At 37.7% G+C, this 25213-nt stretch overlaps 1 protein-coding gene across 4 annotated transcripts in view; it reads left to right on the forward strand.

Annotated features, from left to right (window-relative positions):
• Nucleotides 1–5765, forward strand: part of MTRR (5-methyltetrahydrofolate-homocysteine methyltransferase reductase) — a 33590-nt gene extending 27825 nt beyond the window's left edge. For all 4 annotated transcript variants that reach the window (XM_027681049.1, XM_027681070.1, XM_027681079.1 and 1 more), the window contains 4 exons: nt 1540–1658; nt 3156–3248; nt 3336–3515; nt 4436–5765. In XM_027681049.1, coding sequence (XP_027536850.1) covers nt 1540–1658; nt 3156–3248; nt 3336–3515; nt 4436–4580 — 537 coding nt within the window. In that variant the 3' untranslated portion in view covers nt 4581–5765. The remainder of the gene's footprint in view (nt 1–1539; nt 1659–3155; nt 3249–3335; nt 3516–4435) is intronic.
• Nucleotides 5766–25213: the final 19448 nt, after the last annotated feature.

The following is a 25213-nucleotide window of genomic DNA, read 5'->3' on the forward strand; positions in this document are numbered from 1 at the left end:
CACTAATAGGGAAAATAGCTCTTAACTCATGTGTGGTTTGAATATGTACATAAATACTGTTCCCCACCAACAAGCATTATACTATTTTTTTAATCATCACAAAACCAGGAAAATAATCCTGTTTAAATTTGTTGTATCTGTAGTCATAGAATCATAGAATCAGCTGGGTTGGAAGGGACCTCCGAGATCATCAAGTCCAACCCTTGATCCACTACCACCGTGGTTACTAGACCATGGCACTAAGTGCCGCATCCAGTCTCATCTTAAAACCCTCCCGGGATGGAGAAGCCACCCTTCCCTGGGCAGCCCATTCCAATGCCTGATTACACTCTCTGTAAAGAATTAATTCCTAATATCTAACCTAAACCTCCCCTGGCAGAGCTTAAGACCATGCCCTCTTGTCTTACTGGTAGCTGCCTGGGCGAAGAGACCAACCCCCACCTGGCTACAACTTCCTTTCAGGGAGTTGTAGAGAGTGATGAGGTCTCCCCTGAGCCTCCTCTTCTCCAGGCTGAACAGCCCCAGCTCCCTCAGCCTCTCCTCATAGGACTTGTGCTCGAGTCCCTTCATCAGCCTCGTTGCTCTTCTCTGGACCTGCTCCAGCACCTCAATATCTGAATTAGAGTATAAGAAATAAGTAGTCTTAAACCACTCAGGTTTACAGAGCAAAGATAAAATAACTTGGTCTTGTACCTCACTTCTTCCTTAAACTTGGAAGTAAATTCAAATCGTTTCATAATTAATGTGCAAAATAAATTGGATGTTTGCTTGTGATTTTAATCGGTGATGAAGCTCTGCTATGGCTGCTGCTGAGTCTTGAATAATCTTTTAAAGAATTAAAAATAGTCCTCTCTTGTTTTCTATACATCATGTTAGCCATGTCTCATAGGATAGTTGTGGAGCTCCTAAAACATTATATTTAGGCTTTCTTTCAGACACAGATCTGAAGAGTTGAATTACGGTTTATCAGTGGAATTATATAAAACATTTTCCAAGATCTTTGAGTTGTTATCTGCCTCCCCTTACCCATATGCATTTTTGGAGATCATGTAAAAGTTTTATGAAAATTTAAAAAACAAGCTCAGTATGAGTAGGCTTCAATTCACTATAAACAAATCCTTATCTCCAGTGGACTATTTTTAGATTCCCACAACTCAAAAAGTTGAGTTGCTTTTAATTACAGTAAACTAGCTTTAATTCCCTTTGAGTACCAACACCAAACTTCTTATGAATTTTGTAGCAGTATTCTTCAAATTCGTGGTTCAGTCAACTTCCATATTTGTGTGGTTTTCCTCAGTTTTCCTCCAGATGGATTAATAGATTTTGTAAATATGGTGTGAGATTTTTTTTTCCCCTGAAACTTGTGAACTTTTATTCTAAATGTCTATGTAGCCTTAAAGATAAACTCTGAAACTCAGGATTTGAAAGAGTGTGTGGATATATACAGTATGGCAATATCCTGAAGGTTCTGAAAAATGTCATGGTGTTTTCACTGCTTAAGAAAATTCTTCAGTTATATTTTATCTAATTTCATTTTAGATATCTATTTTTCCTCGTCCAAACAATACTTTCCACTTACCTGCAGACCCATCTGTCCCATTCATAATGGTTGGTCCGGGAACAGGAATTTCACCATTCATTGGTTTCCTACAACACAGGTATGTGCCAAGTTGTTACCTGGAAACCAGCCTTTTTCTGTTGAGGAAAAATACAACCTCAAGTTTTGAGTATAAATGCAGTTAATATTTTCTTTTTTTTTTTCCCTTTTTGTAATGGTAGTATGCTGAGTATAAACAGTCTTACTAAATTTCAACAAGCATTGCTTGTGTACTTATTTGTTTTTCAAATGAGTAAAACTTACACTTTTGTCTGACTGTATTTAATGTCTATAGTAGATACATGAGGAATTGAGTGAATTGTCAAACGAGTAATAAGAAATGAAATCCTTTATCTGTGTCCTGCTGGTGGAAGTCCTGCAAATCAAACAGAACTGTTGATTTGCTTAAATTTGGTATTCCAAATCCATTTTATTCAGAAGAGGCACATATATTAAAAGTCTTGGCATGATGAATGTTAAGTTTTCTCCCACATTCCCTTATTTCTGTGTGGTTTACATTTTGATGTTTTAAGATGAGGAGCTTGGCATGTAAACCATCAACTCGGCGGTAATCTTGGAGTTTCAGAGTTCATGTTTGAGGGAAGGTAGATCCCTTATTTTCTTCCTCCAGCTTCAGCAGCATAATTTTGCAAGACGTAGAGATCTTTGTTTAAAAAGTGACAGCACATCACCAAGAATATGTAAAAACATGATCATTCTGAGGAATTAAAGAACAGGAAGAGTGGAGTATTTGTATGGGAATGGTTCTAAGTTTTATAGATAACCAACAGATATAATTTCTAGGTGACTCATTAGTTCCATCAAGGTAATGGAATTTCTTGGGTCCTGTAACAATTGTTTTTAAAACATTTATTTGAGAGAAAAGTGAAGTTTTGACTTGATGTTTCTAACTCCATGCTTCTGCCTTTACCAAATCATTAAATACCATCCTTGCTCCTTAATTTAAATTCCCAAATATGCCTTTATCTCTCAGAAGTATTTTGCCTTTTATTATAAGGGTAAATGAAATCTGTCTCTCAAAATTCAAGTGGAAAATTGCAGCTAAAACTCCTTTAAAGTAATACTTTCAGCATTATTTAAAGAAAATGAAATAACTTTTCTGATGATGTGATAGTTAATAGGTTCTTATTTGTAAAATCTGGCAGGTTTCTACAGCTAAATGGAAAGCATGCTAAAATTGCTGAGTTTTCCCAGGTGGTTTTACAGGGCTTCCAATGAAGGATGAAAGGAAGTGATCTTATTCAGCAGTCAGAATTGTTTTGTGCGATGTTTGGATGTGTCAGTCTTGACTATTCCAGTATGAAACTGTTGACAAAAAAAGTAACAATTCTGAAGTTGATTGATTTTTGAGCTGGTCCAAAAATGAGTAGTCAAGAAAATCAAATAAGAAGGGTTTGACTTTGATTTACCTTAAGTCGTTTCACATTTCTGCCAATCCAGAGTTTTTTTTAAGTATTACTTTAAATGAGAATTGGGTTATAGATGTTTTAGATTCTGCACTTGATAAAACAGGATTGGATTTTTTTTGTCTGTTTAGGCAGAAGCTCAGAGAACAACATACAGACTGGGAATTTGGAGAGACATGGCTGTTTTTTGGTTGTCGGCATCAGGATCGAGACTATTTGTTCAAGCAAGTTCACTATTTAACATTCATTTTGTATTCATGAGGGAATGCTTATCTCTGAGCCATTGCTAACAGGTTTTTATTACCTTTCAGAGATGAGCTGAGATGTTTTCTTGAAAATGGCACATTAACTCATCTTAAGGTTTGTTTCTCAAGAGACTCTTCAACTGCAGAAGTAGCTCCACCTAAGTATGTGCAAGACATCATTAGGCTTTATGCCAAGGCAGTTGCCAGAGTCCTGCTGGAAGAGAAAGGTTACTTCTATATATGTGGGTGAGTAGAGTGGAAATGGACTGTCTCTGAAAGAGAGCAGCATTAGCAGAAGTTTGAGGCTTTAGAAAAACTTAGCACTGTCTGAAAGAAAGGACAAATGTGATGCTGAAAGAGCCTTCCTGGAAAGCTAGAGTTTCATCCATATGTCCGTTCTTTTCCAATATAGTCTTGAAAGTATATTTTGTAATTACACAGTTCCACTGATTATTTTAGTCACTTATTATTTATTTTCCTTTTTTTTTCTTTTTTTTTTATTTTTAAGTTATAGGAGTTTTCAAGGTAATAGATTTCTCTTTAGAAAATGAGATATATGAATGCATGTGATGAGAAACTGCTCAACTCTGAGACAGTAGCAGCCTTCTGCTGTATTTCAGGTTTGGGTGCTCCAGAATGCTAAAGCTCTGTAATAGTTATATGTTGTACAATGGGGAATTTTATTTGGATGCTAACTTACCTGGAGGTTCAAGATTTTTAGAAAGTTTGTTGGTAAATGCGCAAACTGTTTGAATACCTGCAGATATAAATGTCAGCTATTTATATTAAAAATAGCATTAGTAATAAGTGAGGGGTTTGGTAGCTTTTTTTGTTTTTCTTTTTTTATATTGGAACCACATAGTGATATAATAATAAAAAATACTTCAGCAGGTTCAGTTCTTCCTAAAAGATACCAGTTATTCTGCGACAGCTCAATTAGGGTTGCAAGGTTTTTTACTTACAAATTACAGAGTGCTGAAAACTTTATAATGTTTGATTGAGAGAAACCCTGGTTACTGTCAACATGAAAACTCTGTAGGAATCTTACTGTACAATATAAAAGCTATATTTTTGTTTGAATTTTTTTTTAATGCTACTTTTCCAATACTGAAGCTATTGATAAATGGAAAAATACACATTTTCCTCCTCTAATTTTTGTTTTTCAGAGATATGAAGCACATGGCTGATGGTGTAAGTGATGCTGTAGTAGAAATTTTGAGCATGGAAATGGAAGGTGACAGATTGGAAGCAATGAAAATCCTGGCCATGCTTCGAGAAGAAAAACGCTATTTACAGGATGTGTGGAGCTAAATATTTAGCTTTTCCTATGCCTTTGTAACACAGAATACTTCTTTTCACACATGTGCTTTTGGCTAAAAGTTATTGTCAAAAGTGCTGTCAGTAGTTACACAAATGTTAACTTTCTCTATTGACCTTCAAACAGGAACATGAAACCTTTAAAATGACAGCAAACCAGGCTGGCCTTTGAAGTGTCTGAGGTTTTAGAGATGTTACATAATGGATTGTCTCAGTGCCTTGATTCTCTCATTTTAAGATTAGTTTAATGTATAAATTAAAAACTTCTGCACTTGTACAAGCATAATCGTATGCTGACATTACATCATGTATCTTTTCCTATAATGTACACATAATGAAGCTACAGAGTAAATATGTTACACAGTGATCTGTGTGTTATCAAATACATTACTGACTTGTCAAGATTTATTTGAATACTTCCTAGATGCTTCCTGAGACTACTTATATTTTTTCAGCTCGCACAATGACAGTAACTGCCAAAAGGTTACTGAAGAATTTCAGCTCCAAAATTCTCTTTAATACTTAGCTTTTTCATTACATCATTACTTTGTGTCTCAAAGTTTGCCACACTGTGTGCTATCATTATTAGATTTTCCTGCATAATTCTTTTGAAATTGTTTTCATTCCTGTCTCTAAAATGTTTGTGGTTTAATTTATGAGCAAACTCAACTAGTTGGGCTGAATTTGGTTGCTTAGTAAATAGTTTCTCAGATTACTAAACTAATTTTGTTAAATTGAAGACATAGTAAAATACAGTGTTTTGAAAGGAGTTGCCCATGTGACAATCCACTGCCAAATTAATTTGTTGAAAGCATATTTTTCAAGAGTCTGATCTTTCTAACAAGGGACATCTGGTGTACAAATAAGTGGAAGAGTAAAAGTGTTCTCTTGGTTCTCTTCAGATCTCTCCTCTTCTCTCTGCTTCTTCTAACTTCTAAATATCCATGTTGTTTTCTCAGTTCCCTATCATCCTTAAAGGATAAAAGCAAAGTATGAGAGAATATTTTAGACAAATCATTTTTTCCTGGGGAAAGTTGTTGTTTTGTTTTGATTTACACATAGTCAGAACCACATCACTTACTCCAAGTCTTGTGGTTGTCTAGTGATTATTAGTTAATTGGTCAAGTTGTGTGCTGTGCTTGTTGAATCTGTTTGACATATGAGCCTTGTTGTATTTTTCCTTGCTCCTGGGGAATGTGTAGTGTTTTGCTGTCTCTTTGTTTCCTTTGGAAGTTAAGCTCCAAGGCCACAGTTTTTGGCTTAACTGCATTCCAGTTTTACTTTGCAACTAGAAGTGGAGAATAACTGTATTAGTAAAGAGGAAATTGGTCTTACCAGTGGTGTCATTAGAAATCCTTCTCATAAGTCTCTTCCTTTCTGTCTTTGGTGCTTCTGTTATTCTATCTGAGAGCCTAAAGTAAAGAAGGAAATGAAGAGAGCCTTGAGCTTCTGTCTTTCCTAGTTCTGTGCTGCTAATTATCTTCTCATAGATCCATTTTTCTCATGCATTTCCTCAATAATTGCACTGTCACAGAAAATCTAGTTACTTTCCAAAAATGCAGAGGTATTTTTTTAATAATATGTTTGAGTAACTTTTCTTAGTGAAATGGAAAATCTAAGCCTCAGACTTTTTGGGAAGCAGTGGGTCCCACTGTGCTCTACACAAATTCTGTTATGGGTCTGGTGTGTTAGAGGTGCCAGCAGTGTGGGGGTGAGGGTGGGTGGGACATGTGTGTTGGTGTGGGGCTGTCGGTGGGTATCAAGCTGTATTCAATGAAAAAAAAAACACCTTACTTCTGCTTGTTAGGTGTTCTTCAGTTTCCTGCTTGTTCTTTACCATCATTTGTATTGCTGCATAGGGCAGGAGATGCATGAAATGCTTAAGTTAGTGACAGCAGTGCAGGTTTTATGTGAATTCTTCCATTAACTAGTGGCTTACTGTGCTATTAGTTATTGTATTGTATTTTGTACTCCCAAAATGCTAGCTTTTTTTGAAACCATCCCTGAATGTTATGCAAATTCTTCTCCAGCAGTTATATTTTATGTGGCCTAATAGCAATTACTGTTGCTATACAAAGATGTGCTGTCACATAAACCATATGGAAAGTATACACTGCATGTTTTATCTAAATGTTATCCTCTAGCCTTACTAAAACTGCTCCCCAGATGACAGTATTTCTGTGCTGTTGAGGATAGAAATACTTTGTCAGGTTCCATGCTTGGCTAAAGTAGTGTCCATGGTGGATAGTGTAGGAGATGCCTGTACTTGAAGACTCTGAGCTTTTCCAGACCTTGGTCAGCACCCAACCATAAATAATTTTAAATGTTTCTGACTCACAAATCTCCTGTTTGAATGGACAGTTTCAGCTTCAGCTGTACGTAGTGCGAAATTCCACATAAGAAACCATATCTATTCAGTCCGTTATTCTGTAGCTGATTTTTTTAAGAGAAGAATAAAAGAACACTTATAGCGAGCAGATATAAAATTACCTGCCTGAAACTCAACTTTGAGCTTTTCAGTTCCCATGAAGTCGTGCTTGCAACTGTTATTTTCTGTAACGTAAAAAATTATGTTCTCATTTTATATTCATGCGTTTAGCAGTTTGGTATGTTGATGGCTTTGCACAACCAATTTATTAGGGTCTCAGTTTCACTGGCTATCCTTTGTATAAAAGGGACTTTTTTTTTTCTGAGTAGCTTTGTCATTCTGCATCTCAACCTGACAGCTTCAAATTTTTCCCTGCTCTTCAGATGGAAACTTTATGACTCCTTCTGTGGATCCATTTCACTCCAGTTATGCATTGCATCATCTGAATTGGGAAGATCAAAACTGAATCCAGTAGTCTAATTTCAGACATGACAGTGATTATATAATAAAAAACAACAGAATATTTTTAATATTATTTTATATTTTTTCTGGATTGTGGGATGTCTTGGAGAAATAAAAATGGGAGAATCACTGCATGCCTGCTAGTGGTTATAGGAGGAATATTACATGGCTGAAAGGTATGATCTACAAGCCCTGGTCAGTTATGGTGAATTGAGAGATGAATCTGAATAGTATGAGCAATTGTTTTGGATCTTAAAATTGAGCTAGTTTATACAATGGTTTAATGTAAGACCTGTAGACTATTTTAATGAATCTTGAGAGTCTGCTTTCCAGTTCCAGAAAATGTGTAAATATAAAAAGCTGCTCAGTATTATTAAAGTTGCCTAGCATAAAGAAATCAAAATGCTTTTAAATTGATGGCAGAAATAGTATATCAATTTGTTTAGTCTCGAAACCCTACTCAAATATATTTCATATTGAAAGAATCATAGTTTTATACAAATGCAAATTACAGTCTTGAAAAGTTGATTCAGCACCACTGCAAATTACATTCACTTTCATTACCATTTGAATAAATGCTTTGCTTGTGGTGGAAAAGGTTTGTCACGTTGACAAAGCACTCCAAGCCAGTTGTGCTTATTAAAAAAGAAGAGGTCCTACTGTTGGTTTGAAAACAGCAATTTTGTAAGGCTCCATCAGTCAGAAGTATTAATTTCTAAGCTGCTTTTAACTCTATTGCTTGGATGATTGATTGGTTTTCCTTATTTTTTTTTAATGCTTTTTATTGTAACTTGCTAGAAGATCAATAGGGCTACTTCCAGTACTTTCTCCTCAATGTTTTCAGTTTTTAAGGTATTGTGAGAAAATGGTGCCACTTACCCTTGATTTATGAACATCACAAAACCAAAGCAGAATTACAGTGGTGTGAGTACTCAGCATTTTTGGGTGGAGGCAGATGTTGAAACAGGCACTCGTGTGTACATCTGTACATTCCATGTGTCTGTAAAAATTCCTTTTTTCCACTTAAATACTGGCTCCCTGGTTGTGATTCTTACAGACCACTGCTTCTTGAGATTAAGATAGTACAGCACTCTCTTTCTTATGGTGGGAACAGATTCTTCTAGAATAAGCCACTCTTTATGTCATTGGCACTCCTTTTTGTTTTCTGTAAGGATGAAAAACGAGCAGTATATGAGCTATCAAAACTGCAGTCAACAGTTTGTGGCTCTCAGAAGACACTGTTTTAAGGGCAGAATCCCTTTTTCATGTTACAGTTCTTAAACATGCTGGAAGGGGGTGGCATTGGTGCCAATAGAAGCCCCAGAAGCACAGCTTGACAGTACTACATTTTTACATTTTCCTTACCTAAGAACAGCTGGAGCAAACACAAATAGGAGAGGGAGAAAGGAATCCTGTAACATTTTTAAAATAAATTATTGGATGCCCAAGAATTTCACACAAGTTGGTTTTTAAAACATCTGTTCCTATGAGAAGCAGAATGCACTGATACTTTTAAGTTACTGTTGAAAAACTCCCCCCCAAAAAGCTAATTCCTAAGTAGAAATGGCTGTATTAATCTACCAATGGGCAAGTTTCTTAAGGTCTTACAGCTTTGCACACAGAAAGTATTGCATTTTAAGGTAAATGGAAACATTTTTTATGTTTGTAAAACTTCCTACAGAAGTCCGTTCAGAACTCATAGGCAATGGGGATAATAATTCTTTCAGCAGTAGTTGTTTTGCTACTTTTTTTTAATGGGTTGTGTAAAACATCTTTGTTTTTTTCATGCAGATGCATGTATATATCTAAATCTAAATATAGGTAGATGGATTGATATAGATATACGTGCACTGCCAAGATCTCCATGTAGTTTCTGTCTTTGCTCCCCAGATATAACATATTTTGAAATATCAATCTGCATAACTGTGTCCTTCAGTTTACACAGCTGTATTTTACTATTAAAATATATGTAGACCTTTATTCAGAAAGTGTCAAATTAACACTTCCAAGAAAAAAAATAGCTGCTGAGTAGTTCCCTCTACTCATTTATTGCTATCAGAAGAATATAGGATTTTCCTTACTTTTTCATTTTGCAGAGAAAAAGAAATGCATGAATGCACTAACGGTAAATAAAAAGGAAGGCGTAAATCTGTAAACTGCTGTACAGATGTGGTGGAAATATTTATTTCTCTCATTCATCGTTTCTTACAGTGCCTGTAGCATGCTAGGGGCTTTCAAACACAAGAAGAAACACAACTGATCTAGTTCATATTAATCTCACTAATTGTAAAGGCTTTTGTAGAGTCGCATATTACCAACTGACATTGCTGTCAAACTACAGGGGAATGAGAGAATCTGTGTATTTTTTGAATTGGTTATTATCCAGTGTTTCTATTTATGTATTCAGTGTGTAGATTGTGAGTCCACTCTAGATTATCTCTGAAAGGTCATGACAACCAGGAGAGGTTCCTGAGGGCTGGAGGAAAGTAAATGTCACTTCAAGATGGACCAGAAGAAAGATCAAGTAACTACAGTCTGGTCAGCTTTGTGCCTTGATCCCTGCAAACCGTTTCCAAGGGGAATTTGGTGATCTAACTTAGTCATCATGGATAATGAGGAAGTAGTGACTGACCAATGTGGTAGCCTTTCAAAATAAGAAAACTGGCTTTCTGAATCAGGGGAGAGGAATGGATATAATTTGATCTCAGTTGCAGTGAGGCTCTTAACACTGTCTTACTGATGAAATAGGGACTAAAGAAGTAACAGTGAGGTGGAATTGAAAACTGGCTGAAGTGCTGGTCTCCAGTGGTTGTGATTTGCTCAGCTGGATGCCAGTCAGTAATGTTGTGCCCCATGGGACAATATTGGATCCAGTCCTGTTTGACATCCTCATTAATGACCTGGACAATGGGGCAAACTGCAGGTTCAGCACTTTGGCAAATGGTGCAGAACAGGGGGTGCAGTAATGGTTGATAGACAAGATGAGTGTGCTGCCCTTTTGGGGGCCCTGACAGTCTGGAGCGCAGAGCCAACAGGAATCTCACTTGCAAGTGACCTTTGCAAGTGGTTGTCTCCAGCTTGACTGCTAGCACCTCTCTGATATGGAGTATAGTTTCACCCAGATAGAAAGATTCTGAATTGAGCTTCAGCGAATAAAAATATATTCTCCAAGGAAACTTGCAAATGAGGGATTCCTGTAGAGGTTACTCAGAGCTTGAACAATAGGGATTTTGAGGTGTTTTTTGATGGCTTTGATATCTACAGCATTATGTGATGGTCTGTGGTCTGCATTTTGTTTTCCTGACAGAGCTCTCTGAAATGTTCAATATGACACATATTTCAAAGAGGTGGACTGGGGGAGGAGATTTAATGGACCACTGCTGCAGTCTATGCAGTAGAGCCTTTTCCCTTTCCCTGGTGTTTGCATTAAAATTATCACATTTGTTTCCTAATAAAACTTTCTGTTGAAGTTCAACAGTGTTTTTCCACTGTAAGATTTTCAGCAGCAGCATCTTAAGTGCTGGTATGTGACTACATATGATATGTGTTCCTGCTTTGTTTTGGGCCAAAGCCAGATTAATCCCCTAAAAGAAAATATTCAAGGCATGGTATGAACTTCAGCAATTCAGTACATCTGGGCAAGTTCATCCTCAGCAGAGCTAAATTAAAAACAAACTGGTTGACTTACTGTGAGTCAGGCTGCAAAAAAGGATGTATGCAGGCTTCAGAAAGACAAAGCCTACATGCCAGCTGGCCAAATAAAACAAATTTTGTTTTATATTTTTATAGTTGGGCTTGTGCAAAGAATTATTACATTGCTATTTTTCAAGTCATTTTTTGAGGCTCTGCAGAACTAGAGGATAGTCAGTTTTGATTTGGACAGAGATCCAGGTAATTGTGAGTTTCAGATGATCACTTATAATTAAATTTCTAATGCATAAGAGAATGGTTAATATTTACTTGCAATGTCGATGTGCAGAGTAGACAACTCTGAAAGTTTCAAGTAGAAATTACATGTAATGTATGGTTAAACCAACCATGACTAATGCACAACACTATACTTTGAAAAAAGTGAGACACAGATATTGAATCCATGTGCTCTTATCAATGAGGGACTCTGTAAATTTTTTTATTTAAGACCTGGTGATGGTTAAATAGAAAAATTAACTGTTTCACAAGTTATTTGTCATTACCTTGTATGTGCAACATGTTTTATCATGTACAATAACATAGCAGTTAAATTACTCATAGGACTTCTGGTTCATTTTACCAAAGACCTCCATGAAGTTCTCACTCCTCTCAATGAGTTGTGGTTACTTGGAGCAACACACTTGCTTTAAATTACTTTCTAATTAAAATCTATAAAATCGCCAAAAATATATAATTCTTGTTAAATAACTAGTTTTCACATTCTATGTAGTTCTGAGTATACATGTGAGCCACTGTAAATCAAGGTTTTTCAAATGTCATATAGTATTACACACATTTTAATTTAACAATTTATCTCATGTCGGATACCTCAGTGTCAACTCCCACCATTAATTGTATGAAAAAGCTGCACTAAAGAGATCTTTTTCTACAATGTAAACATGTGGAATCTTTGAAAAGATTTAGCTAATTTCTCCTAATTTCTTATTTTCTTTCTTGCTTCTTTGTTCTTGCACCTTCAGGTATACACTTCTGTCATCAGCTTGTCTTCTTTTGCAGTTGCATATATTCCTCTGATAACCTCTTCTCTCTCCTCTGCACGTTTCTGTGGCTGTGTTTCTCATGCTAGAAGCTATTCTACCTTCTAGCTAGTTGCTTTGAACATATCTACTTCCAAAGGCAATTCTGCCCCCCTGAAGAAGGCTCAGAGGTGACCTTATCACTCTCTACAACTACATGAAAGGAGGTTGTGGACAGGTGGGAGTCAGTCTCTTCTCCTAGGTGACCAGTAACAGGATGAGAGGACATGGTCTTAAGCTGCTCCAGGGGAGGTTTAGGCTAGACATTAGGAGGAAGTTCTTCACAGAGAGAGTAATTGGGCATTGCAGTGGGCTGCCCAGGGAGGTGGTAGAGTCACTGTCCCTGGAGGTGTTTAAGGAAAGACTGGACATGGCATTCAGAGCCATGGTCTAGTTGACAAGGCGGTGTTTGGTCATAAGTTGGACTCAGTGATCTCAGAGGTCTTTTCCAACCTAAGTGATTATGTGATTATGTGATTCTGTAATTAGCAACTCCCTGTAGTTATGCACATATTTTGTTTTCTATGCATTTTTCTGTTTTATGGCAGTAATTCCAATGGCAGCATCGAGGTTGGAATTCTGTCTTTCTTTTTGTAACTTTTGTTGCAATAAAGTGTAAAGAAGCCAGGAGTCAGCAATGGAAGAACTTTTTGCCTTTCCTTAATTATATGATTTATTTTTTTTGTCTCTGAATTTATACCATGGACTTTCTGAAGACTTTGGATTGTCCTCTGCAGAGGATATACCTTTCTTTTTCTCTGACAGACGACTCAGAATAGAGAAATATATGGAAATATTATTCTTTTTTCTAGCACTGATACTGGTAAACTCCAAGTGGATATGATGCAGATAGTCATGTCATCTTCTGCGTTTATTTAATTCTAGTTCAAAAAATCTCCTGTCAAGGGAAACAAAAAACATACGTGCAGGATATACATGCCTCCAGCACTGGTCATGGGTAAGATGACAGAAAAACATGTGTTGATCCTCTTTCTTGTCATCACCCAGATGGGATGTGTGGAAATCATCCTCAGGCAAACCAGCAAATAAGCAATCAATGATCAGTGTAGCATACAAAGATTTCTCTTGCTGTGAATTGGCCCCTGGCATATCAGTCAGCCTTTTTTTAAGAAAGGAGGAGAAGGATCATTAAAGTAGGTATAATGTATCTGAAGAGTATTGGTTTTCAGTATACCTGATTTTCAGTCTCAGATTTTTGTCTCCTTCATTCTAGGGTTGAGAAGATTCCTTGACAGGATGCCTGTGGTTCATTGCTTGCATCTTTCAGAGTAGTAAACACAGTGGCTTTCCTGAGACAGACTGCCCAGTTTATCTCCGCTAGCAAATTGTAGCAGGGGAATACAATGAAGGCAGTTCTGCCACAGGTGCACTTCTGAGGATGCAGAGAATGCTTTCACTGCTGTCAGCTGCTGCGGACTCTGCTGTCTTGTAGTCAGCTTTAGTTCGTGGTTGAAGTTAGATAAAAATTCCACCAAAGTCAGCAATATGGGAAATGTGCTGAACTAACACAGTCAATCACCTTCTTTGAAGGATGAGTGTTTCCTGGCCAACTAACGTCCCTGGTGAGCTAGTGTTTTGGATAGTGGCATGTGCATCTGCCTTCAGTAATTTCTTTGACCTCTTAAGCAGAATAAGTGTGTCCCCATGTTGCATACTCCTGAGTATATGAACAGTAGCTTCCTGCTCTCCTCTTGCCCTGTTACATGAAGACTGCATCACTGATCACTCATTGCCAGGGCCATGAGCAGCTGCAGCACCAGAGTATGATTTTAATGGTGTTTATAAGAGCTACCTTCCTTAAGGTGTGGAAGGATGAAAAGGACAAAATGCTTTTGGAAACAGCAGCCTGTGTGATGTTAAAAGAAGCTGTCTGATGTTATCCTGTAGAAAGAAAAAACTAGGGATAGCACAGATTTACTAGGGGGAAAAATTCTAATTGCTTTAGAGGAAATTGTTATTCAAAATAAGGCAAAATATGAATATCAAAAGTGAACAGGGATGGAACTGCTGAGCAAATAATGCTGTCAATCAGCAGAAATTTCTGCTTGGACATCAGATTGTAGGTGGATGGCACAACCTCCCTGTAACCGAAGTCTGTTGTGCAATCATCAGGGAAAAAAATCAAAATGTTAAGGATGAAGCCTTACAGAAATCCATTGTGTCTTTATTACAGATGATCAAACATGTTATTTACAGTGTCCCATCCTCATTGTGCCACAAAGAATAATTATTGCTATGATCCACTGTTGTTTGTGTTCTAGTCTAGCTAATACCTGACATGCAGTTTCTGCAAATTTTTGCATTCGGTCTGTTCCACTTATCTGTCTTTAACTATATACTTGTCCACTCTTTCTTTTTTTTTTTCTCTTTCACTGATTGGATCAGAGAAAGAACACAGAAGCTATAGCTAGTTTTTCTCTTTATTTTTGTGGTGGTTTTCTTTGTACTGTTTCTGCTCATGTGGACATGTCTCAATAGTATCTGTACTATACAGAGACAAGGGGAGTGCACATAAAGAGATACTCATTTTGATGACCTTTGTAAGGAGAGTCTAAAGTATCACATCCAGAAGTAAATAAAAGCTCATTTTAAAAGAAGGCAATAGGAGAGAAAGCAAAATGAGACTGTCCATTGATTTAAGGTCAGAACAGTTTTAAAAGAGCTGAAAATGATTGCGAAGTCTAGAGACTGTTTAAAAAATTTAACCTCAAGCACTTCTATTTATCATTTTTGGCTGGTAGAATTAGCTTCATTTCAGAAGCAATGAGAGATAGACTTCCTGATTTATGATATATTTTGACTGAGGCCCTAAATATCTTCTTAAAACTCTTGTAGCAGAAATCTTTTTTACTGACCTATGAGAGATATGGTCTCCAACAGAAGGTAAGGCAAATTCCTAGCACAGCCACAAAGTCACATCTTATAAAGGAGATTCATCAGTCTTGATGCTCTGTTTAATTTTTTTAAAAAGAGCTATCTTTTGTAGTGAAACTGGTGTTAATAAGATGTAAAAAAAACCCCTCCAACCAAACCATCAATAATTTTGAAAATATTTTAGAGCAGCAACTTATTTTTCAAGACTTGTGGTTTTGTTCCAAGTTTGGATCTATACTTCTTAGTATGGCTTAACTGTAGCATTTGCATTTTTTGGCAAAAATTACTCAGAAGCCAGGCAGTGAAAGAGTTTGGGAGCTGGAATTCTGGGCCTGGCTGGGCTTTAGTTTAGGGAAACCTTTATGAACACTGGTCTTTCTGCTCTCCCAAAGACAGACACATACCAGATCTTGGAAGGATTTTTCAAGTGAGCTCAATTATTTAAATTTCTAATTGTCTTGGATGCATATAGAAAATTGACCCTATCCTTAGCACTTTAGCATTTGTGTTTATTTGGTTATCTTTTATTCTCTTTCCCACCCATTCTTTCTTATTGCTTTTGGTATTTAATATGTGTTAGATTTGTTTTTCAGCAAGAACAACAAAGGAGGATTTTAGAGACCTTGCCCATTTATGTAAGAATTCTATACAGAAAGTCAAAGGTCATCAGGAATTAACGCTTGCAAGGGATGTTGAGGCCATCAAGAAAACTCTCAATTAGGAACAAATTGTTGAGCAAGGAAAACATGGCCCATTTCTGAGTAGGGCAGATGTTCTGTTGCCATTTGAAACACAGAGGGTTGACATATTTAGTTGCTGCTTTACCTCACTCTTCACCAACAGTGTCTTCCAGGCCTCTCTCCTTAAAGAGAAGGAACTACCAGCCATGCATGTAGATCAGGTCAGGAATTACTTGAGAGTTCAAATCATCCAAGACCAGAAATCGGTACAGGCTGCATCCGAAAGTGCTGAGAGAATTTGTCATAGTGAGGCTACTCTCTGTCATCTTTCACATGTTGAGTAGAGTGGAGAAGATCCTCAGTCACTGAAGGATAGCAAACATTGCACTGGCTTCAATGCAGACTAAAAGAACAACTACAGAAGTGGCAGACTGATTAACCACTCTTTGTTCTCTGGAAAAATCATAGACCAAGTCTCCTTGGAATACATTTCCACAGAAAGTTCCTACAGAAGTTGATTTGGAAAGTCAGCATGGAGTTAACAAAAGTATATCATACTTCACCAATGCAAGTTCCTTCTAGAATAACGTAAGTGAATTTGTGGATAAGTAGACAGCAGTGGATGTTGTTTACCTTTTGGCATTGTTGTCCATAATATTTCTGTTATGGGTTAACCCTGGTCAGCTGCTAAGCACCACACAATCCTTCTTCCCCAGCAGGAGCGGAGAAAGAATATGAGGAACAAAAAAGTGAAAAAACTCATCAGTCAAGATGAACAGCTAAACAAGTGAAGGAAAGAAGTGGATAAACCCCCCCACAAAACAATGGTGCAAAGATCCAAGCTAAATATAAGACAGCAGTGTGCCCTGATAGAAAAGAAGGCCCAACACTTACCTGGTTTGTGTTATCAGCCAGGTTGAGGGAAGCAATTATTCCCCTCCATTCAGCACTTGTAGCAGCTGTCTCATGACTCAGCAAAAGATGGGTCCAGCTGTTTCAAAATGGTGTTGCATAATGGGAGGAAAATACAAGGGGTATAAGTGAAAACAAAAAAGGTTCAGGAAGAATATAAGGAAAGGGTTTTTTCACTGTGAGTGGTGTCATGTGGTGGATCGGGTTGCCCAGAGAAAAACAGTCTTCATTCCTTGGTTTATTTCAAGTTTGGACGGAATAAAGGCCTGACCTGTAGCTGTTCCTGCTTTGACTTGGAAGTTTGACTAGAAACGTGCTGAGATCCTTTCCAATTTAAATTATCTTATGAACCTACAAGCATGGCATATGTTGCATGGTCAAAATTCATTTTTAGGTCTAAATACCAGGCAACCACCTGAAGTAGGGACCTTCCCTTTTGCTATACATGGGTAGAAGTATGCAACATAATGGGAACCAACTTTGTGGGCTTGGCAAGGTAGCATTGCATATTACGATAAGAAAGGAAAGGACAAAGCCAGAGAGCTTTTCAGAACTCTACTGCCAGGAGATACTGTCTCTTGAATGACAAGAAATGATTGACCAACTGATCAGTGTCACTGTTCACTCTCTGAAAAGGTGTTCAGTTCACCTGAAGGTGGGAATGAAGATAATTGTTTTATCATAATATATGTTCATGTGAGTGTGCGTCTGTTTCCTATGATAATGTATGAATTGGGATATGTTAATAAATCTACATCTAATGATAGTTTGTAATGAAATGTGATGTGAGAACAATACAGCACAATGGAGGTGACTTTGGATCCCCATCATTATATTAATTGATGGAATTAGCTATGATTTTTCTTTCTTCATGAGGAAAATGGTTTGCTGAAGAGTGTGGATATGCTACTAGCTAAGCCAAACCTTGTTTCTTCCCAGAAAGGAAGGGAATTCCTTTAGGGAATTCCAAACTGCCAGAACAAATCAACTTTGATACAATTTTATAATGCCTCCTGAGTGCCATTAGATGGCTACAGACTATCTGTATAATTTGATATATGTTTGCAAGATTGTACTGAGGCAAAACAACCTGGCATGATACTCGTTGTAAGTATAAATAAAGCATGTACCTGCTGCACAAAAGCAATTGAACATTCAAATTTAAGACTATTTATCTACATTTATTGCTTCTTTGGTGAGAGCCAATAAAAATGATTTTGTATGTGTGTTTGTATTGCTTTGGTTTTCTGAATCCAGTCATTAAGGATGCATAGCAGTTTGGGTAAAGCCCATCTAATAAAGCAAGGTAGTATAACGTAATTTTCTTTAAATGAGGAAGCCAACTTGGCTTCAACAACCTGATTTTTCAATGTTTTTGTTTTAATCTTTGTGAAACAAAAAAAAAAAAAGAGGAAAAATGTGAGATATGAAATTGAATAAATTACTAATAACTTGTGTTTCATTTCTGAGCTCCTGCTTATTTTTGAATGAAGACAAGCAGCTCTGGGGTGCTGCCATTGCAGCAGGCACTGCTGGAGGCAAGGCTGGTCATCACCCTGGATCAGTTCTCCAGATCACAGGTAACAAAGAAAAGACTGAATATTCATCTTGTTATTGAAGATTCTACTTTGGGGAGGTTTCTCCCTTACCTCCAAAAGCAAAAAAAATGTTGATTTCATTAAGGCGCTTGAGATTTGGAATTTGAACCATTTTACTAGGGAAACTGGAAAATACTAACAGTGAAGTACCAGATATTCTGTATTTTATTTGACCTATTTTTTTTCTTATTTTGAGAGAAAAACAGCTAAACAGGTTTCCCAATGATGGGAATTCTTCATTTCCTTGGAACTGAAGGATGGTATAATTTTTACTTCACAGCAATACTTGCCTGTTAACATTATTAATCCATGAAGTTCTTGCTCTGGATCCCAGGCAGGAGGAACCTATTAGCTATAGCAACTTAAAAACATACATGCAAAAATCAAATCTCTGTGGTATAGACTAAGCGAGCTTGTATTAATTCTTCAAAAACGAAAATGTTGCTTGTTCAGGGTTCAGCATGACAGACTTAAGGACCTGTACTTTGATTTTCCCCCAGACTGCCCAGGCTGGCCAAGAGACCTCTATCAGAGCCAGCCCTGCTATCGCACAAAATTATGGTGCAGGTGCTTAGAGCTCCTTCAGTGCTCAACTAATCTGCCCTGATCCATCTGAGATGAATACAAGGGTGCAGCCCTTTCACTCTGCAAGATCATCCTTTTCAGTGAGATTACTTCAGAGACAGAGGGGGAAATAAGGCAGCCATCAGGCATTCACCTTCCTTTGGCAAACAAAAACCATGGTGACCTCTCCTGTTCTCACATAGGAGAGCACAAAATCACCTACAGTGTCTATTTCCACTTTTTGAATAAAGACGAAGTGTAGTCTGCATCAGATTGTTGTCTGAATCCTTTTCCCTGGTTTTACATGGCTATTCTGTCTGCCTTCAGTAACATTTTTAGAGCTCTGTCTTTACTCTTAACAGGACTGAAGTCTTTTGCAAGGAAAGATGTCAAAATCAACCACTGTCTTGTGGAAGAAATTTCTGCAGAAGAGCATCAGAGGACTAGTTGCTAGTCCTATTTCTTTGGACACATGGGAAAATCAGATGCTTTCTAACTGTGACTAAAAAAACCAAAAGAAAACAATCCAACAAAAAAAAAAAAGAAACCAAATGAAAATACCCACTTATAGTGGATCCCATTATCTCCTCAGCTATGGTTTTGGATGATACAAGAAGAAGCAACTGGTGATGTCAGAAAATCTGTGGATAGTTTACAGAAAGAAGTACCTTCTTCACTACATGTAGTCTGAGAACTGGAAAAGAAAATTCCAGTATTTAAAATGTATTCTAGTTTTATTACCTCTAAATGGATCAATCTATTTTATTGCCAAGTATAATTGTTAAGGCTTATATCTCTTCAGATACTTAAATCAAGTTCATGGTAATAGTTTTGTACAGTGTAGGATTCTGTAGGTTTCAACATCGAGCAGAGAGAAGTTTTATGTGCATGTATCCTTTTTTTTGAAAGTGACATACTTGGTTCCTTGAAATGCAGGAGGTTGGGCTGAGACCCTGAAGAAAAATTACCCTTCAAACTCAGAAGCATTCACATAATCCAAACTTATTTAAATATGACTTGGGAAGTTAGGTGTTTTCCATTATTTACAAAAATCTAGATTTGGAGGTGTTAAGCATAATTCTTGTGGTAAAGCTTATAATGCTTCTTTCATTCACCTTCAGAATTAGAAAAAACCCATACTTAATACATGGACAAAAAATTGAGTTTTCTCAGGGTAGGAAGGGCTAAATATTTCTCTGCCTGTATTGTAATGAAATGATTGCACATCTTTAAAATGCAGCAAAATTAGCTAAAATTCAAAATTTGAGTCTTGGCACTAAATAACCTGAAGACATCCATCAACTTTGTACTTAATTGTTTGGTGTTTCTCTATTGTTTTTATTTTTATGGCAAATGTATTCGTAAATGACATTTCCCCCTTTCTTATTTTCTCGCTATGTTTTTCATACCCTATTTGAGCCAGTGCATTTTGATCTGTCAATGAAATAGTGAGAATACCCTGCACACAGTTGTAGTATTAGCAACGTACAACTGAAGTTAATCTGTGTAACATTTTATGTGCAAAACCTGATAAATTAAGTAAAAACATTTCCTATCCATTTAATATAAAAGCTGCAACTGAATGGGAGATGGAACCATTCACCTTTTATGTTGCAGTGTGATTCTGAAAGAAGCTGGTTTTGCTAATTGACTCAAAGTTTCAAGCTTTAGAAGACCTCTGTTGTTCTTGAATATTCCCTCAAGTAGTCCATGAAAAGCCTAGAAGCTTCAGAGTCCTTGAAATGGCTATCTTCACTTTGGTAGTCCTAATGTGAAAAAGGCCCTATTAGACATTCAGTCATACTATTCTAGTGAAAAGTCAAGTATGTCATGAAAAGTAGCATCTCCTGCAGTTTTTCTTTCCCTCAGAGGATCAGTGAACAAAGGCAAGTGTTTAAATAATATCCCACCTGAGTCCTAATTTCTACTCGAAGGTCAAGGCTTCAGCTTGTAAGTCTTAAGCTTGTCATTGCTTCTAGGAGTTTTCTGCTACTCAGAATTACTATTTGAAGACTGTCTTGTTCATGATCACTTAGCTTATATTCTAGAGGTAAAGCAGAACTCTTTTCTCTTGTCTTTGGTAAGAGATATTGGCAACTGTGTGCCACCTGAGTCAGGCCCATTTCACAAAACAGCTCTTCAGGAAATCTTTGGACACCAACAGCTGTAACAAATCTGGTTGCCCAAGTGCTGGCAGCCTGCTACTTCTTCCATTTCCATGCTAACCATACATATGATAATTCATCAAAAAATGTCTTTCAATTTTGCACTATCATACTCATAGCAATGGAATGATAGGGACTGTGTACTTTCAACTTGTGATATCTTTTTGATTTTCACAATTTTTACATACTGCAGAGAAACATGAGAACTGAGTAAAGTAAATAATAAAATATCCAAGAAGGAAAGTTTTTGCAGCTGTGGTTTGCAGTGGTCTTAAGACATCTTCAAAGACAATTTTTAGGTGATTACTGCAATGAGAATATTACATTGATGTTTGTGATATAGATTGCAGACACTAATTTACAGGAATCGATTATGGGAATTTCCTCTCTGTGTTTAACAAGAATTTACCAGCCAATTTTCTGGATTAAAATTTTGTGATAAGCCTACTGTTCTGTACTGATCTCAAGTGTGAACTTGCTGCTCTCCGTGATTATCAGCAGCCTTTACGATAAGTGTGTTTTAAGTTTAGTATTCTGTGTTATCAGCTCTACTGAATTGACAAATCTGATAGATGTTGTGTCTGTTCTTGCTGCAGCCATAGATAACCACGTATTACTCAAGGGGAGATTGCTCCATCACAACATTTCATTCTGTTTGTTCAGTTTTCTCCAGAAAGGGAGAATTTTCCAATATTTAACTCAGCATATCATGTTCTCAGTTAAAAACGAGTCCAATTCCATGCCATGCTGCAAACTTATTGCAGTATAATCTCTGTTTATTGTTTTCAGTTATTTTGCAAAGTCTGCATGAAACAGCCTTTTTGCTTGCAAAGTGACTGGAAATCTTTACAATATAATGAAGGAAAATTTAAGTTGAATGTTATTGTCAGGTGGAGGTTATTGACTGATGCCTTCAGGTCTGGGATGGAAACTGGCACAGGATTATTGCTTCATCCATCTATCTGGGTGCTCCTTTTCTATCCTGGGAAGGTATCTTACTTCATCCTTGCACTGATCTTCCTGACCACGAAAGCTTCTCTGTAGTGGCAAAAAAGTTGCAGTTAATACATTTGTTCTCTAAATTGAAGTATCTGTTACAAAATGCTGGAATAACCACTAAAGTTTACATATACAGATCGGTGTTTTTACTTTCCTCTGGAAGGAGGATACTTCTCTGCGGGTCTCAGGCTGCAGGGCATGCCTGGGGCCTCTCACTGGGCCTGGGCAGTGGGAGACAGTCTCAAAGGGGGTAGGAGATGTGCACTTGTTGAGGATGCAGCATCATAGAGAAAAAACATAAGAGCATGGAGCATCAAAGGTGAGGAGAAAGAGATTAATGAGACCTTCTCTGAAACTCCAGAGGCTCAAGAGCCCAACTTCCCTGCTGCACTGAAGGAGGGACTTTCAGAGATTTTACCTATCAGGTTTGGAAGTGAAGACTCCCAGAGTGGCTAAAGCTGACTGTGACTTGTGGCACCAGGGGAAGGCTCCTATTCCACCTGAAGATTTGCAGCATGGAATCAAGTCAGAGCTCTGGTAGAAGACAAGGGGCTGGGACCTCTGTCTAATGAAGCATCCAAATCAGGCATGCAGAAGCACCAGGAGGAAGAGGCAAGCGGGAGGAATAGTCTTTGCTGAGATGAATGAAGGACCCCAACTGCCAACTTGACATGTTCCTTGGGTCAGTTTGCTGCTTGTCAGGAGCTCCAGTTCAGGAGAGTTTGAAGAGACTCCCAAGACTTATCCCTGCTGTTGTCCCATGAGGTCACCAGTGATGCTGGCAGGGCACATCTGGAATGTATCAAGCATAGCTATATGGGTCTAGGGGTGATGGTTATGGGCTTGAGGCCCAGATGTTTTTCTTCTTCATCCTGTCAGTGGTCCTGTCCATTTTCTTATTTTGATGCCCCTTGTATTCCTGAGGCTTCATTTGAACTACTGTCTCCTGTTTCACACCTGGACTGTCAAGATGAGATGTCTTTTTGCACCACAGGTGGGTATGTTCGGTTGAGCAGTGTTGGGCTACCAGGCTGACTAAGCTGCCAAAAGATATAGTGTTATCTGAGCTCGGGCATGGCACTACATAGATGAATCTTGCCCTGCAGGAGAGATATCAGCTCATATTTGCAATGAAATGTCTGAGATACACTGCTTGGGTGTCTGCAGCTACACTTTGCTGGATCATATAGATGTATTCTTGCTGAAACCATCAGTTTTATCACAAATCAGTTTTAAGCACAAATACAGCCTGGGCAGAGAATGTTAATTAAGACACCAGCCCTCAATAGAAGGACTTGGGTGTGCTGGTGGATAACAAGCTCAACATGAGCCATCAATGTGCGCTCACAGCCCAGAAAGCCAAATGTGTCCTGGGCTGCATCAAAAGCAGTGTGGCCAGCAGGTCAAAGGTGGTGATTCACCCCTCTACTCTGCTCTAGTGAGACCCCACCTGGAGTGCTGCACCCAGCTCTGGGGTCCTCAGCACAGGAAGGACATTGACCTGTTGGACCAAGTTAAGAGGAAGGTCACAAAGGTGATCAGAGGGATGGAGCACCTGTTCTATGAAGACAGGCTGAGAGAGTTGGGATTGTTCAGCATGGAGAAGAGAAGGCTCTAGATAGACCTTATAGCAGCCTTCCAGTACCTAAAGGGGTCTACAAGAAAGCTGGAGAAGGATGTTTTACAAGGGAATGTAAAACAGGACAAGAGACAATGACTTTAAACTGAAAGAGTGTGGGTTTAGATTAGATATTAGGAAGAAATTCTTTACTGTGAGGGTGGTAAGGCACTGGAACAGGTTGCCCAGAGAAGCTGTGGATGCCCCATCCCTGGAAGTGTTCAAGGCCCAGGGGCGATGGAGCTTGGAACAGCTTGGTCTAGTGGAAGGTATCCCTGTCCATGGTGGGGAGGTTGGAATTAGATGATCTTTAAGATCCCTTCAAACCCAAACCATTCTATGCTTTGAATTCTTTATAGTTTCCAGTTGGACATACTACTTGGGCACAGGCTAAAACTTTCTCTCCATGAGAGAGGTCATGGTTCTTATGTATAATTTTCCAAATTTCCATTTCACTGTCTCAAGTGCTGCTGTTTCTTTTGCTTTTTGGAACATTATATTCAATCAGAACTATGAAATGCTGGTGTGAGAGAAGTTTGCAAGCTAGTGTACAAAGCTCTGTTTCAGCTGTATTCTGTGATTCTGTGTGGGCAAGGAAAACTATTACTGTGAGTGGTGCACCTCAAATGCTGCATTGAATCAGGTGTGCAGAGAAGGAGTGGAATCTCTGTTGTTAGCGATTCCTGGAATACGCCTGAATTGAACCTTAAGCAACCTGATCTAGTTTTTGAAGTTAGCCTCAGAGGAAGGGCTTAAATGACAGTCATAATTCCCTTTCAACCTAAACCCTTTGATTATTCTCTGAAGTACTCATGCCTAAACACGTAGGGCTAAATCCAAAGCAGTTATCTGTACACAGTCATATGCTTTAAAAGATAATGTAGGTGTAGAGAGAATATGTATGACTGAGCATATTTCTTATCAGCTGTCATCACTGCTGAGGGGGAACTGATCAAGGCTGATTAACACAACTCTGTCAGGGTTTTCAAGAGTCTAACTCCCGAAGACAGGAAATAGGAAGCATTGCTGTTTTTCAACAACTACAGGATCTGCTTTTCTTATCAAGTCCTTTTTATTCTTTTACTCTTGGAGTCCATTTCCATTATGAGTTACATAGAAATACAATTTGTAGTCCTTTTTTGCAAGTTCACCCCTTGGTCTTGAAAATATTGTATGTTTAAATGTGCACTTTAATTTTGTTCTATATTTCTCCCAATGCACAAGGGATTTAGTGAATTCAAATGATTAACAAATATTGGCAGTCTGGTCTTTGTTTTTTCAGCTTGCATGCTAAGTATTAGCACTATTCCATTTAAAGTGGTTGAGATAATGATCTCTAGCCTTGTAGCATGTTACTTTATCTAGCCTGAACAGCCTATTTTTCAGTCAGACAGTCAAGTTACATGCTGTGGGAGTTTTTAATGCAGATAAATAATAAAATCGAAACACTGACTGATTAGTTTGTACCTACGGCAAATTTAGCTTAGAAAAAATATTCTCAGATTTAAATGGGTAAGTGCAGATTTTTCATGACATTTCTGCTATAAGTATGTATTAACCAGAAAACAATAGGCTGCATTGACTTCAAAAGGAAATACACATAACCATTTTAAATTGTACACAGACTGAACTGTAAAAT

This window comes from Neopelma chrysocephalum, unplaced genomic scaffold (assembly GCF_003984885.1).
Source record: "Neopelma chrysocephalum unplaced genomic scaffold, ASM398488v2 Primary Assembly neopelma1_22b, whole genome shotgun sequence".
In the NCBI taxonomy this organism is placed as follows: domain Eukaryota; kingdom Metazoa; phylum Chordata; class Aves; order Passeriformes; family Pipridae; genus Neopelma; species Neopelma chrysocephalum.